The 16,856-nt window shown below is 48.2% G+C and overlaps 1 protein-coding gene across 1 annotated transcript in view; it reads left to right on the forward strand.

The window, feature by feature from the left end:
- The first annotated feature begins 15,528 nt into the window (after window positions 1-15,528).
- Window positions 15,529-16,856, forward strand: part of LOC126252263 (facilitated trehalose transporter Tret1-like) — a 53,165-nt gene continuing 51,837 nt past the window's right edge. Inside the window, exon 1 of the mRNA XM_049953135.1 lies at window positions 15,529-15,781. Coding sequence (XP_049809092.1) covers window positions 15,529-15,781 — 253 coding nt within the window. The remainder of the gene's footprint in view (window positions 15,782-16,856) is intronic.

Consider the following 16,856-nt stretch of genomic DNA (forward strand, 5'->3'; position numbering starts at 1 on the left):
CAGCACGTTCTGTATTATCGCGAAATATGCGATAGAGTGTCACAGAAAAGATACAGGTTTTGCGCTGGACATCATTAAAAAAGGCGTTTTTCGTTGCGACGGAGTCTTCTCACGAAATTCCAATCACCAACTTTTTCCTCCGAATGCGAAAATATTTTGTTGACACCGACTTACATAGGGAGGAACGGACACCAAGATAAAATAAGGGAAATCAGAGCTCGTACGGAAAGATATACGAGATTGGAATAATAAAGAATTGTGTAGGTGGTTCGATGAACCCTCTGCCAGGCATTTAAATGTGATTTGCAGAGTATCCATGTAGATGTAGATAGAGAAGGGCGGTAACATAAAAAATACAATGGGAATTCCGTTCTTATATACAGAAGAGAGAGCGGATAGGTGAAAGAGTACATTGAGGGCATTTATGAGGGGAAAAGTTGTCTGACGACGTGATATAAGAAGAAACAAGAGCCCATAGGCAAGAGACATGGGATCCAGTATTAGAATCAGAATATAAAAGGGCTTTGGAAGATTTAACACCAAATAATGCAGAAGGGATAAGATTCGATCGGAATTTCTAAAACCGTGTGTAGAATGTATGAGACTGGCGACATAACCATCACACATTCGGAAAAAGTCATCCATAAAATTTCAAACGCAGCAAGTGCCTGCAAGTGCGAGAATTATCGCACAGAGAGCTCAACAGCTCACGCATCCAAATGCAGTCAAGAATAATATACAGAAGAACGGAAAGCAACACTAATACACTCTTGTGGCCGTTCTACGCGTCACAAAGAGTTGCAGCTCTAATCATTTATATACTCGCTGTGCTGTGTACATGTACGAAGTTACAACAGCATTCCACCGTGTCTTAATTTTTTTTGGTCAGGTAGTGGGTTCATTGTGGCCTACATACCGAACAGACTGAGGTTGCTTGTTCCCTTGAAATGTGCTGACCAGCAATCGACTATGCACCGAGCAGGCAATAGAAGGCTTGAGAGGGAAATCACAAGCTGGCTGCTGGCCTTTGTTATAGAATCGGATCGACATTGGAGACTCTGACACCGGCTTTCTCTCCACGTTTTTCAGACTTTGTACCAACTTAATTTCGTGAACACATCGCCTGGCAGACAGTCTCACTGGCCGACTTGGCGCGTGCATCTATAATCGTATCGTTTGAAAGAACACACGCGATTTAAGTTCAATTACTTCTTCCATTACATCCAATTTCAGTTTCGTAATCCTCTGCTTCCAACTCGAATCGTTTCATATAGATCACAATGACATTCTATTTGATTTTTATTTCAACGTTTCTCTAATGATTTTTGTTTCTGTTTGCTTTCAGCCCTTCTACTTTATTTCAAACCCAGTTCAATCACTATATTATAAACATAATTTGCATGCAAAGAGAACGGGAAATTTGTGAAGGGCTCCGAATGACATTTATATAATTTCTTAATTATTTGGCCGAAAGCATAAATTAAAATTATGTGAAAGTTAATGTGATCGCAAGACACTTCGTAATTCTGACGTAGGTCTTGTTTAACGACATGGGCATGACGTCACAAGGGACTAGGTTAAAAGAACCAGCTTCAGATAAAGGTGGGTGGTTATGTGGACAGTTTTGAAGAGCGCTGATTTAGGTCAGTGATTCCGATTTTTAGGTTTTTGTTAAATAACATTGACTAACGCAGGTGGGAGATGTCTGTTTTTTAACCGATTAATAACATTACTCAAACTTTTGCCGGCCGGGGTGGCCGAGCGGTTCTAGGCGCTACAGTCTGGTACCGCGCGACCGCTACGGTCGCAGGTTCGAATCCTGTCTCGGGCATGGATGTGTGTGTTGTCCTTAGGTTAGCTAGGTTTAATTAGTTCTAAGTTCTAGGGGACTGATGTCAGTAGCAACAGCTTAAGATGGAAATGTTCGAAGCATATGGGGACGATATATACTACAGAAACGTACGTTAGCTAACTCAAAGGACATGCCTAGAACAAGTTTTCGCTTTAAGACACAGTGTTGTTGAACATATGAAGGAAAAAGGAAAGCAAAAACGAAAATTTGAAGTTCCAGAATGTTTTGCACATCTAGAATTTTAAATAGAACTGATTGCAGAGTGCCCTTAGTAAGATATTGCAGGACGAGAAGCAACATATTTCTGATTTCATGGAGAAAGTGGATGCATTAAGAAAAATACTCTTTGTGGATGAGTCAACTTCTGACGAGGAACACGATCCTTTCCACTGAGTTCACTGGCTTTAAAGAAATCGTGAATTTTGAACTCTCCATTGTGGCACTGAAAGAATTTCGGGAATAGCTTTGTAAATGTTTGAGCTCATCGCTAATCATACATCTGTCTGTGACGTCTTTCCGAGATGATCTTTCACTTCAGTTGAACGTGTATCTGCACTTTACAGTGTACGTGTAGTTTAAAAGACAAAATCCTTTGGGTTATAACTGTCCGGGAGTTCTACGTGGTTTTCCTGGGAAGAGGTTCCAAGTCTCCATAAAAGGGTTTGCAAACGTGATGCCGTGTTTCGATCAATATATGTGTGTGAAAGGCTTTTTCGATTATGAAACTAAATAATCCATGACTGCACGACAACGTGACTGACAAAGATCTGCCAGAGTTTGTGTATGTGCTCATCTCGACAGTCTGTCACAGACATAAATTTTGTTGTGTCTTCAACGGTCCAAATATAATTAAAAAATACTGAAGGTTTACTTTGTTTGTGCTCTGTGTTGTTAGGAAGTACGAAGTCTGAAATAAAGCATGCTACGCTTTCACAGTTCCCTTCACTCCCCCCCCCCCCCCTCCCCCGTTTTCCTCCTCTTCCCGCTCACAAGTGCAGAGTATAAACGTCCCATCACCGATATGAATCCTACTGACAGGGTGTGGAAGGAACGATTAGAACTTCAACATATGTAAACAGGAAGGCGCAGCTGTCATCATTTTACGAGAAAATCGAACTTGAAAATTTAGGGGTGCTTGCATACTCTGTGCAGTCGCTAGCATCCAAGGAGACCATGGCTGTAGCGGCTGGGACGTGCCTAGCACTACGGCCGCACTCCGTTGGCGCGGCTTTGTTTACATCCATGAGGCGCCAGATAAACGGCGTATTGATTATCACAGATCGAGATGACTCCTTCGGAAGGCGACGATCATAACGTACCAAGCACAATACACAAGACCGAAAGCTCATGAAATCGAACGCTTAATGCGTGATTGGGTGAATCTAGATCCACGGTAGCCTGTCCATAGCGTCCAGCTCCGTATACGTCAAACTTATAGAAGGAGCGGCTTTAGAAAGACTCATTCATCGATCCGCCGACGGTTACCGTTTTCGCACATCGACGGGAATGTAGGTGTGGAATGTGGAAGTGGGTCCGCAAGAGGATCGCACTGAAAAGCATCCCTCTACTCACATGGAGGCGCGGGTACGAAATCAGCGGTCGAAAAGGAAGCGGAAGAAGCGGCAGATGTGAACAGACGGCGAGCAGCACAAACGTGGTGACGAACAAGATAGTGTGAATGATTACGGTTCGTTTCCACCGACTGGCAAGGTTATTTCACTCCCACAGCGTCTTCGCTACAGACGATATGGGAGATGGGGGGGGGGGGGGAGGGGGCGGCCAGGGTGGCCGAGCGGTTCTAGGCGCTACAGTCTGGAACCGCGCGACCGCTACGGTCGCAGATTCGCATCCTTCCTCGGGCAAGGATGTGTGTGATGTCCTTAGGTTAGTTAGGTTTAAGTAGTTCTAAGTTTAGGGGACTGATGACCTCAGAAGTTAAGTCCCATAGTACTCAGAGCCATTTGAACCATTTGGAGGGGGGGGGGGAGGAGGGGGGCCACAACCTCAAGGAGAAGCGATGGAGACGACTATACAACAGGGTGGCCTCCTATCTGTCAGTAGTAGAGACGAACGCCGCTCAACAGCGAGGGTCCCCATCAATTCATTGGGGAATGTGGCACGAGAAATGGACCAAATGACGAGATGCAAGAAGTGGCCGTTCAGTCACTGACTCCCACGAACAATGAGTCGGGAAGGAACCTCTTCCACAGCGTCCAATGAGGTTGTGTCTTGCAGTCCCATTCTGGGAAGAATGTTCCATTGCCAGTCGATTTATTGATGTGTGAAGTTCTAGCAGCGCACAGCAGATGCGGTGTCCCACGCCTGTCGCATTGGTACTGTTACCATAAATGGTGTTAGCACACCGGTAAACATCCAAATGCTGCAAGATATGCACAACCATACTGTTACGTGAAGGAGTAGTGGCGGAACATGTGGACTACTTACCATTGACCCATAGCATTACCCTTACGATAGGAGTTGTCCGCTTAGTAAATGTTTATGCAGCGTCTGGCTCAACGAACAGACACGAACGAAAACTTTTACACAGAGGAAGCGATACTGCTCTTTCTAGCACGTCAGGAGAATTTCATTATCGGCGGGGACTTTATGTGCTTTCTGCGGCCCGATGATCAGTGACCACACTTCGTCCCTTGTCCGGCGTTACAAGTGTTAGTCCAGGACCTTGCACTGCATGACACCTGGGAAGTGAAACAAGGTGACAGCTGCGGAAATACATCCTTACAAGCCATTCAGCTGGTCGACAAGACCGGATGTAAGTGTCGCGTGAGCTCAGCACAGCGATGATTGAAGATGAGGTGTGGCATAAGGTCTTCACAGGTCACCAGACATTCATATGAACAATTGCACTGCCAAGACAAAAGACATGACTTAATAGGGGTCCATGGATTTTCAATGTTACCCACCTATGAGATGAAAACTCTTTCTGGGAGGCTGAAGACACAATGGGTTCAAAATGGCTCTGAGCACTATGGGACTCAACTGCTGAGGTCATTAGTCCCCTAGAACTTAGAACTAGTTAAACCTAACTAACCTAAGGACATCACAAACATCCACGCCCGAGGCAGGATTCGAACCTGCGACCGTAGCGGTCTTGCGGTTCCAGACTGCAGCGCCTTTAACCGCACGGCCACTTCGGCCGGCTGACACAATGGGAACGGCATCGAAGTGCATATGATTCAACGCTTGAATGGTGGCTCTGCTGTGAAAAACCAGCTTTACGCAGGACGTTCACATGATATGGCCGAGATAAGTCACGTTGACAACAGGCAATTGCCGAATTTTATTTCACAGACGTACGTGAGCTGGTAATGCAGCCACCATCTCCTGACCGTCAGGGAGCTGTTCAACGTGTCGGAGTGTAACTGTTGCGTCTTGCGGTGGTGAAGGTGGAAAGAATTAAAGTACGTGCGAGAATGCTCGATAGATTAAGCAACGAACTTCCGTCATTATACTATATGGTGAGAGAGTCAGCAGCGGCGACACGCACTTACATGGGACGTTGAAGTGGCAGATGGATCGCTGGCCACGTTGCAGAAGGATATTGCATATGCTTTCTCTCACCACTATCGCAGTTTCTATGCGGCGGACCAACTGTGCAGAGCAGGACTCGTGCTTCGAGAAACGCCAGCAGTCAAGCATTCCGTTGAAGTGGAATAGACGACGCTACGGCTGAAATTACCGTTGACGATCTGGCCACAGCCTAGACAAATCTACTGGACCAGACGGGCTCCTTCTTGAGTTCTACCGTGCGTTTCATCCTCTGATAGGACAGACGTGGATACCGATGTACAATGAACTCTTGATACCTACCTTACACGTCCCTACCGACTTCACAGATGGTATTATGATACTCATTCCAAAACCAAGTGGTGGTCAAAGACCATGAGTCCACTGCCCTTTGACGTTATTGAACGCAGACTATAAGATCTTCTCACGTATCCTTTGTGCCCTTTGCTTTAGATGCCTTCGGCGGCGCCTCGAAGGCATCCAACTACGGAACGCATCTTTCCATTGCCGACGACGCTGTTCCATTGATCAAGTTAGGAGACGAAATCCAGGCGTCGTTGGGATGGTTGCAGCAGTAGGGAATGGTGGCGGGTAGTGCGCTATCCTACGAAAGACCTGATGTATGTAAGTGGGCAGAGGACCGCCACGAGGGGCAGCAGTGCCCATTACCAAGGTCGCCACTCTCAAGTGTTCCGGAATGGTGTTCCATGGAAAGATACGACGTACAGCGGAATATAATTATCGACGGCTACTGCGGTAGATTCACGCATTAATGTGACAACACGCACTGTGTACAACAGATATGTTTCAGGGCGCGAAGTATGTCAACGTCTATTTAGAACTAAGAAAAGGTTTGTTGCCGTTGCCCACCACGATCGCGTGAAGGTTACATTCTTCCTTCACCCGTTTAGTGAGTGCTAGACTCCTCTTTAAAATTCGCTACGATATCTTAACGCTGCTACCGAGAGAAGCAGGCATGGGGCTGGTAAACACGAGGGACCGGCAGCGTGCGATATTTCTTAGTGCGATGCAGCTCTTTTGGAGAACCAACCACTTCACCTTAATGGGCATTATGATCGACGAAGTGGCCCCCCATTCACTCCATCCAATATTCAATGTCAGCCATATTACAGCACCGCTCGCACACCATCAGGACTTGTTCGTCGATTACAGTTACGTTCAGGACGGACTACCGGAGACCAGGCTACACGCAACGAAAACGTTTATCGAAGCTTCCTTCAACAAAACTCTCGCAATGTGGTCGAACAAAAATACCCGGGATACAGTGGCAGAAAATGTGGAGAGTAGTTCATCTCCCCTCTCACCCTACGGAGGTATGGGCGTTGTGGTATGTAGTGGTGAGCGACAGATTCCCGAACTGTCAACGAATGCACTCTGTTCACCTGGTCATCATACCGATATGCCCTCTTTGCGTGGTCGTTCACTCCGACGAGCTTAGTTTGGTTTGTGGCACGGCAATCGAGCGTTGGCTTCTCACGAAGAAAATGTTGGCCGTTTTATTGCGTACGGACCACACGGCAATAAAAGCTGACGACCTACTCTTCCCTGACGAAATATAGTTTCCCACTGCCCGGTCAAACGCTGTGAACTAGATAATGGTGATAGCGACGTATTATCTGTATCGCACCGATGTCTAGGATGTCTTGCACTTCTGATGTATATTGCAAAAGGCAACAGATGCTGTTGCGGCGACATGTAAAATATAGAACACTTTTTGCCAATTACTTGGGTGCATTATTCTTGGGTCCTCTAGCTAGCTGAGGTGTTCCGAGTGCGGAAAGTGAAATGAGAAGATAGATCATGGTTCCTGAACTTATGTTCATGCCTGACGTACTCAGGAGGCTATATATAATTTTCAAGTTAGAGGGAAGCCAAGCCAACCTGGATACACGCCAACTGGGCCCATTGTTTGTTAGTGATTTCATTAACCGTGGGCAGCGCTGGGAGCCGTTTTACGTTTGGGTATGATGAATGGCACTTTAAATTCTTTGTATTGCATTTTGCACCGCAGGAACGGGCCGGAGGAGACATTGTGGCCACGCCACGGCTTGGCCCCTGCCTAACCTGCCACCGCCAACCAACGACCTGATTAGTCTAATAGGTATGAGGTCCCTGCATCGAATCTGACTACCGGTACCATTTTGTTCAAAAATGGCTCTGAGCACTATGGGACTCAACATCTTAGGTCATAAGTCCCCTAGAACTTTGAACTACTTAAACCTAACTAACCTAAGGACATCACACACACCCATGCCCGAGGCAGGATTCGAACCTGCGACCGTAGCAGTCCCGTGGTTCCGGACTGCAGCGCCAGAACCGCACGGCCACCGCGGCCGGCGGTACCATTTTGTCATTTCCATGTTATTATGTCAACGTTGTAGTACTGCAGTAAATGTACTCCGCTGGTGAAATCCTGCGACGTTTATTTTTGTGGACTGACGAAGAACCTAATAAAACGACTACAAAATTACACTTTCATTATCGAACAGAGTAGAAAGATAGCTTCTAGAGAAGACTCCATGAAAATTGAATCAGTCGTACACCATGAGTAATCTGTATCAATATCCGATGATAGGCGTCGGTATGTGTGGTACGACGCTCAACCAGGACCGTTTATGGATAAATGGTTCAAATGGTTCTGAGCACTATGGGACTTAACTTCTGATGTCATCAGTCCCTTAGAACTTAGAACTACTTAAACCTAACTAACCTAAGGGTATCACACACATCCATGCCCAAGGCAGGATTCGAACCTGCGACCGTAGCGGTCGCGCGGTTCCAGACTGTAGCGCCTAGAACCGCTCGGCCACCCCGGCCGGCGTTTATGAATAAAAAGCAAGTTTATTTTGCAGTAGACACATTGAAAAATCATACACATTGAAAAATTTGGCTTTCACCACACGTGGTTTATGTCGCAATAATTATTCTTTTCCACATTTCTGCGATCATTCATACAGACGTACATAGGTTACGTACTACACTTGTCACAAATGTAAATACAATTATACAAATGAAATGACCTTACTGATTTGATAGAAAGTTCTCGTGCATTATTTTTATTTCCATACTCGTTACGAAAAAAGCTTGTTCACCTTATTTATTATGCAAATAATAAATGAATCATTTAAGTTTGATAATTTGCACAGTCATAATAAATCTGTTCGAATTATATGGGAATTACAAAAAAGTATCAGCAGCAAGATTCGATCTAGGTACCTCGTGCTTATAGAAATTACGCATTTACTCGCTCTTTTTAGTGACGTTTGTTTGGTGCTTTATGGGTACCTAAAAAAGAAAATAAAGAAAGCAGGATTAACCGTACGGGGCACCGCCCACTTGAGACTCTACCAAACAAAACTAAACTTATCCCTCCTTAGCCGTTGCCATCCTAGTTACAGCTAAAACAGCTGCCCACCTAAGGAAACTAAGATTACTAAAATGGGCTGTTATTCGAGCGCCAATTCTTAAGGGCTTTAGGAATGAGGGGAAGAAAATACCAACAATCATGGACGAAGGATTTTTCTTGTATTATATTTGTTTGTTGGCCTGTATTTGCTGGTGCAAATTACCGTGTAACGTGTGTCATGATAACAGGAGACGGGGCACACCAAAAGTGTGGGATTGGGGAGGGGGGTCAAGAAAAAAGCTGTAGAGATATCCTGTGTAGGTTTGTTGGTAGAGGGGTGACTGCATGAGCATACTGTGAGCGATCACAACCCGACTACAGAAGTCGAGGACCGTATGTGGACAGTTGTGAAAGAGGTACCTGTCCTCGAAACTACACTCCTGGAAATGGAAAAAAGAACACATTGACACCGGTGTGTCAGACCCACCATACTTGCTCCGGACACTGCGAGAGGGCTGTACAAGCAATGATCACACGCACGGCACAGCGGACACACCAGGAACCGCGGTGTTGGCCGTCGAATGGCGCTAGCTGCGCAGCATTTGTGCACCGCCGCCGTCAGTGTCAGCCAGTTTGCCGTGGCATACGGAGCTCCATCGCAGTCTTTAACACTGGTAGCATGCCGCGACAGCGTGGACGTGAACCGTATGTGCAGTTGACGGACTTTGAGCGAGGGCGTATAGTGGGCATGCGGGAGGCCGGGTGGACGTACCGCCGAATTGCTCAACACGTGGGGCGTGAGGTCTCCACAGTACATCGATGTTGTCGCCAGTGGTCGGCGGAAGGTGCACGTGCCCGTCGACCTGGGACCGACCGCAGCGACGCACGGATGCACGCCAAGACCGTAGGATCCTACGCAGTGCCGTAGGGGACCGCACCGCCACTTCCCAGCAAATTAGGGACACTGTTGCTCCTGGGGTATCGGCGAGGACCATTCGCAACCGTCTCCATGAAGCTGGGCTACGGTCCCGCACACCGTTAGGCCGTCTTCCGCTCACGCCCCAACATCGTGCAGCCCGCCTCCAGTGGTGTCGCGACAGGCGTGAATGGAGGGACGAATGGAGACGTGTCGTCTTCAGCGATGAGAGTCGCTTCTGCCTTGGTGCCAATGATGGTCGTATGCGTGTTTGGCGCCGTGCAGGTGAGCGCCACAATCAGGACTGCATACGACCGAGGCACACAGGGCCAACACCCGGCATCATGGTGTGGGGAGCGATCTCCTACACTGGCCGTACACCACTGGTGATCGTCGAGGGGACACTGAATAGTGCACGGTACATCCAAACCGTCATCGAACCCATCGTTCTACCATTCCTAGACCGGCAAGGGAACTTGCTGTTCCAACAGGACAATGCACGTCCGCATGTATCCCGTGCCACCCAACGTGCTCTAGAAGGTGTAAGTCAACTACCCTGGCCAGCAAGATCTCCGGATCTGTCCCCATTGAGCATGTTTGGGACTGGATGAAGCGTCGTCTCACGCGGTCTGCACGTCCAGCACGAACGCTGGTCCAACTGAGGCGCCAGGTGGAAATGGCATGGCAAGCCGTTCCACAGGACTACATCCAGCATCTCTACGATCGTCTCCATGGGAGAATAGCAGCCTGCATTGCTGCGAAAGGTGGATATACACTGTACTAGTGCCGACATTGTGCATGCTCTGTTGCCTGTGTCTATGTGCCTGTGGTTCTGTCAGTGTGATCATGTGATGTATCTGACCCCAGGAATGTGTCAATAAAGTTTCCCCTTCCTGGGACAATGAATTCACGGTGTTCTTATTTCAATTTCCGGGAGTGTAGATGAGTGCGTAATATTTGCAAGAGGATAGTGTGTAGTCTGGAGTAACAACAGGAACTCCGGGATAAGCGTCGTTGGCATGGCGCAGAAATAACAGCCCACGACGCGTTGAAAGAGACGACAAATTTACCGGTTCAGGGGGTACGAATGATAATGTTCGCCGGTGTCGTCGAGTTAGCAGTCAGAGTAAAGTGGCAAAGCAGCTAGTCCTATTTGATGAAACCGACGATTGGTCGGGAGGTTACCGTTGAGAACGACGTATCAGTGTGCAGACACGTTCGATGGCGCAATGGTTACGTAAATGCACCCCGGAACCGTCCTCTATTTAACGTCTGGATGCTGTAACTCTGTGTGGTTGTGAGGGGCAAACGATGTAAACAAAGGACAACAGTCTTTCTCACGGGGAGGGCGGGTGATTGGGAGATCGTTCTGAACGTAGGTTCTCACTCAACTAGGGACTGCTTAAAATGTTACCGACAATGCAAAATATGTAAGCACGTCGAAAACTTTCAGATTCGATTTTCTCGAAAAATGGTTGAGAGTTGCATTTTCTTGCTTGAATCTGTTGAAGTATTATTCGTGTCCTACACTTCCTTTCGATATGAATCAAATCTCTGAGGGGAAGTTCGTACGGTCCCCTTGTCAGATAGCGTGGCATGGTAGAGGAGGAAGTGCACTCGTGGGTGAGAGAGATTGGCACGTGTGCACGAGCACTACACGCCAGATGAGATCTTGGCCGTCCCCACTGTATATCCTCAGAAGTAGTGGATATGGGACTCAGCTAATGGAGGCCTCGCTTATTGTAAACCAAACGAGGAAACATTGGTAGATCTCACCAAAGACCTGGAAATACTAGGATATCAGTTTGGTAGCATTTGGTGAAGATGATCTGATGTAATACTTTCCGTTTCCTCCACTGTGTGTTAACCCTTTCACCGATACGGACAAGCTCTTTGCATTCAGTGCTTGTGTTAATGCTGTACTGATCGCCAAATGCTGGTGCATGTGCAGGGGGGTTGCTTTACGACAGATATTATCCGATTTTTGGAAAATTAGTAGATCTTGACTCGATAAAGAATCGAATTTGTTTTCATTATCCGTCATACTTACTGCGGTGAATCAAATTAAGTGGAACATGGGCTATGCTGGGGACTGCATTCCGGCTCATATGAAATACTTATCATCTGATTTTTGGAAAACTATTAAAGAAAACGTTTCATTTTTGCACGTCTTACAGTCTGATATCTTGATTCGATAAAGAACTGAGTTTCTTTTCGTTATCCGTCATATGTCCTGCATTGAATTAAATTAAGAAAATCATTGTACGAAAATTTAAACTGTTCGCAGACGTAAAAACACGTTGTGTAAACCTTGCGTATCGTTGATTTAGCTCATACATTGCAGTGAGTGAAATGTAGATAAGATATAGAAATTTTATTTAAAATTAAGAGCAGAAGCATATCTTATTTATTGGGTTTTATATCTGAAGAATGGTTGCACACGACAAGTCATTCGCGGCCTTACGCATCGCGAATCATGTGGTCATAACAGTCGTCATACCTCACAAACGGTTCGAGATGCCGAAAACGAAGTTTCCTGCAGATGATAGCATATAATGAGGCACATTTGTTGTGTAATAAATACTCGAAACTGTTGTATTCACCGAGATATGGAAATAACTCGTCTGCAGCTGTGAGAGGTCGGCGGCTCAGGACATATTCAGATGTTCATAACACTGTGGGAGAACCCAAACGGTGCACATATGCGCATTCACAACACCTGGGGAATGCCGTAGCGAGACGTTATACACGTCCATAGTAGCGGAAAGGTAGGCTGAAAAGTGTTAACCGTGCTCTGGTTTTTTATCGGCCCAAGAAACTGGTACACCTGCTTAATACCGTGTAGGGCCACCGCGAGCACGCAGAAGTGCCGTAACACGACGGACACGAATGATGATGACGATGATGGTGATGTTTGGTTTGTGGGGCGCTCAACTGCGCGGTTATCAGCGCCCGTTCAAATTCCCAACCTTTGCTCAATCCAATCTCGCCATTTTCATGAATGATGATGAAATGATGAGGACAACACAAAAACCCAGTCATCTCGAGGCAGGTGAAAATCCCTACCCCGCCGGGAATCGAACCCGGGACCCCGTGCTCGGGAAACGAGAAGACGACCGCGAGACCACGAGCTGTGGACGGAGACGAATGGATGCAGGTGATTAGACACGATGCTTACGTGCTTGTCAGAGTCGTATTTAAGCGTATCGGTAGTCCCATACCACTCCAACACACGCCCCACGCCATTATAGAGCCGCCACCAGATGACATGCAGGGTCCATGAATTCATGAGATTGTCTCCATACCCGTACACGCTCATCCACTCGATACAATCTGAAACAAGACTCATCCGCCCAGGCAACGTGTTTCCAGTCATCAACATTAAGATGTCGGTGTTGACGGCCCAGACGAGACGTAAAGCTTTGTGTCGTGCAGTCATCAAGGGTACACGAGTGGGACTTCCGCTCCGAAAACCAATATCGATGATTTTAAGTTGAATGGTTCCCACGCTGACGCTGGCCCGGCTTTGAAATCAGCAGCAATTCTCTTCAGTGCTCGTTGGTCCCGTTCTTGCCGGATGTTTTTCCGGCCGCAGCGATGTCAGAGATTTGATTTTTTACCGGAAACTGATATTCACGGTCCACTCGTGAAATGGTCGTACCGGAAAACCCCCGCTTAATCGATACCTCGCAGGTTCTGTGTCCCATCGCTCGATCAGCGACTGTAACACCAGGTTCAAACTCACTTAAATATTCCAGAATGAGAGTTTCACTCTGCAGCGGAGTGTGCGCTGATACGAAACTTCCTGGCAGATTAAAACTGTGTGCCCGACCGAGACTCGAACTCGGGACCTTTGCCTTTCGCGGGCAAGTGCTCTACCATCTGAGCTACCGAAGCACGACTCACGCCCGGTACTCACAGCTTTACTTCTGCCAGTATCTCGTCTCACTTAAATATTGATAATCTGCCATTGTAGCAGCAGTAAGTGATCCAACAACTGCGCCAGACATTTGTCTTCTATAGGCGTTGCCGGCCGCAGCGCATTATTCTGTCTTTTTACATACACTACTGGCCATTAAAATTGCTACACCAAGAAGAAATTCAGATGATAAACGGATATTCATTGGACAAATGTATTATACTAGAACTGACATGTGATTACAATTTCACGCAATTTGGGTGCATAGATCTAGAGAAATCAGTACCCTGAACAACCACCTCTGGCCGTAATAACGGCCTTGATACGCCTAGGCATTGAGTCAAACAGAGCTTGCTTCGATAGCGTGTACAGGTACAGCTGTCCATGCAGCTTCAACACGATATCACAGTTCATCAAGAGTAGTGACTGGCGTATTGTGACGAGCCAGTTGCTCGACCAACATTGACCAGACGTTTTCAATTGGTGAGAGATCTGGAGAATGTGCTGGCCAGGGCAGCAGTCGAACATTTTCTGTATCCAGAAAGGCCCGTACAGGACCTGCAATATGCGGTCGTGCATTATCCTGCTGAAATGTAGGGTTTCGCAGGGATCGAATGAAGGGTAGAGCCACGGGTCGTAACACATCTGAAATGTAACGTCCACTGTTCAAAGTGCCATCAAGGCGAACAAGAGGTGACCGAGACGTGTAACCAATGGCACCCCATACCATCAAGCCGGGTGATACGCCAGTATGGCGATGACGAATACACGCTTACAATGTGTATTCACCGCGATGTCGCCAAACACGGATGCAACCATCATGATGCTGTAAACAGAACCTGGATTCATCCGAAAAAATGACGTTTTGCCATCCGTGCACCCACGTTCGTCGTTGAGTAACCATCGCAGGCGCTCCTGTCTGTGATGCAGCGTCAAAGGTAACCGCAGCCATGGTCTCCTAGTTGATAGTCCATGCTGCTGCAAACGTCGTCGAACTGTTCGTGCAGATGGTTGTTGTCTTGCAAACGTCCCCATTTGTTGACTCAGGGATCGAGACGTGGCTACACGATCCGTTACAGCCATGCGGATAAGATGGTTGTCATCTCGACTGCTAGTGATACGAGGCCGTTGGGATCCAGCACGGCGTTCCGTATTACCCTCCTGAACCCACCGATTTCATATTCTGCTATCAATTATTGGATCTCGAGCAACGGGTGCAGCAATGTCGCGATACGATAAACCGCAATCGCGATAGGCTACAATCCGACCTTTATCAAAGTCGGAAACGTGATGGTACGCATTTCTCCTCCTTACACGAGGCATCACAACGTTTCACCAGGCAACGCCGGTCAACTGCTGTTTGTGTATGAGAAATCGGTTGGAAACTTTCCTCCTGTCAGCTCGTTGCAGGTGTCGCCACCGCCGCCAACCTTGTGTGAATGCTCTGAGAAGCTAACCATTTGCATATCACAGCATCTTCTTCCTGTCGGTTAAATTTCGCGTCTGTAGCACGTCACCTTCGCGGTATAGCAATTTTAATGGCCAGTAGTGTATCTCTGTATGTGAATACGCTTGCCTATGCCAGTTTCGTTGACGCTTCAGTGTAGCATCGCGGGGAAAGAAAAACGGCGCGCGCGTATACAGCTTTACAACGCCTGGGGAATGGCGTGTACACGGGTCCACAACAGCGGAAAGGTTAATTAGCCATTCTGTGAAATTATAACTGTGCTCCCGTTTTGATCATGCTTTCGTATCACAGTTAACGCTCCCCAGAAGCACTGGAATGAATCGTTTCTGTCCGGCCAGCGGCGCTGGGCCCGTGGACGTTCGGCTCTGCGCTGGGCTGGTCGTCGCCGGCGTCGGAGCACCTGAACGGCGAGCTGGGCCTGGCTGTGGAGGAGGTGTCGTGGGTGGCGGGGGTGACGCCGCTGGCGGCCGTGCCGGCCATGCTGGTGACGGCGCTGACGGTGGGCCGCTGGGGGCGGCGGCCCGTCATGCTGGCGCTGGGCCCGCCGTGCGCCGTCGGCTGGGCGCTCGCCGCCTTCGGCCGCGGCCTGCCCATGCTGCTCGCCGGCCGCGTCCTCACCGGCTTCTGCGGCGGCGCCTTCTGCGGGGCCGTGCCCATCTACACGGGAGAGATCGCCGAGAAGCAGATCCGAGGCGCGCTCGGGGTCTTCTTCCAGCTCCTCCTCACCTGTGGTGAGTACAATAGCCTACGTTGGACGGTCTTCAACGGGCCGGCTGTTCACAACGTTCTCGCACGATATTTCGCCGGCGTGACTCGCTGTCTCCTTCAGGTGCTCCCTGAGACAGGTCCTTCGGAGGATCAGGTCTAGTTGCGTTGGCTTCTTTGGGGAAGAAGACCAGACATTGATGTCATCGGTCTCATCGGTTTAGGGAAGGACGGGGAAGGAAGTCGGCAGTGCCCTTTCAAAGGAACCATCCCGGCATTTGCCTGGAGCGATTTAGGGAAACCACGGAAAACCTAAATCAGGATGGCCGGACGCGGGATTGAACCGTCGTCCTCCCGAATGCGAGTCCAGTGTCTAAGCACTGCGCCACCTCGCTCGGCCAGGTCTAGTATTTAAGCCTGGCACCATCCAGGAGTAAATACTGCACCCTACCCACCCGACGACCCACAAGGAGGCAACGTCTCCTCGTCACTGTATGCGCTGTATACAGCAGACGATACTTGACGAAACAGTCGCGCTATACGCGGACGATACCGGGTACAGGTACACTGTTCCCAACGCAAAGACATACAGCCGCGCGGCATTAGCCGAGCGGTCTTAGGCGCTGCAGTCATGGACTGTGCGGTTGGTCCCGGCAGAGGTTCGAGTCCTCCCTCGGGCATGGGTGTGTGTGTTTGTCCTTAGGATAATTTAGGTTAAGTAGTGTGTAAGCTTAGGGACTGATGACCTTAGCAGTTAGGTCCCGTAAGATTTCACACACATTTTGAACAAAGACATACAGCGTAAGACCACTACGTACCTCCACAAACTGCAGACACGGATGACAAATGGATCAGATCTAATCCAACGAAAACACAGACGGCACTTATCCGCCACAGACATCTGACCAGGAAGAGACAGCAGACTGACACAGACATGCTACTCACCCTGTGGAATAGGCCGCTGACACCGCAATGTACCTTGGCGTGTTCGTGGACCAACATAAACGCTTGTTAACCACCTGCTCAATAAGAAACGTAAGGACCAATTCAAGGACGCCTCTACAAGTGCAACCTAGGACCAGCCCAATGTACAGTGCCGGA

The sequence above is a fragment of the Schistocerca nitens genome, chromosome 4 (assembly GCF_023898315.1).
Source record: "Schistocerca nitens isolate TAMUIC-IGC-003100 chromosome 4, iqSchNite1.1, whole genome shotgun sequence".
Taxonomy (NCBI): Eukaryota; Metazoa; Arthropoda; class Insecta; order Orthoptera; family Acrididae; genus Schistocerca; species Schistocerca nitens.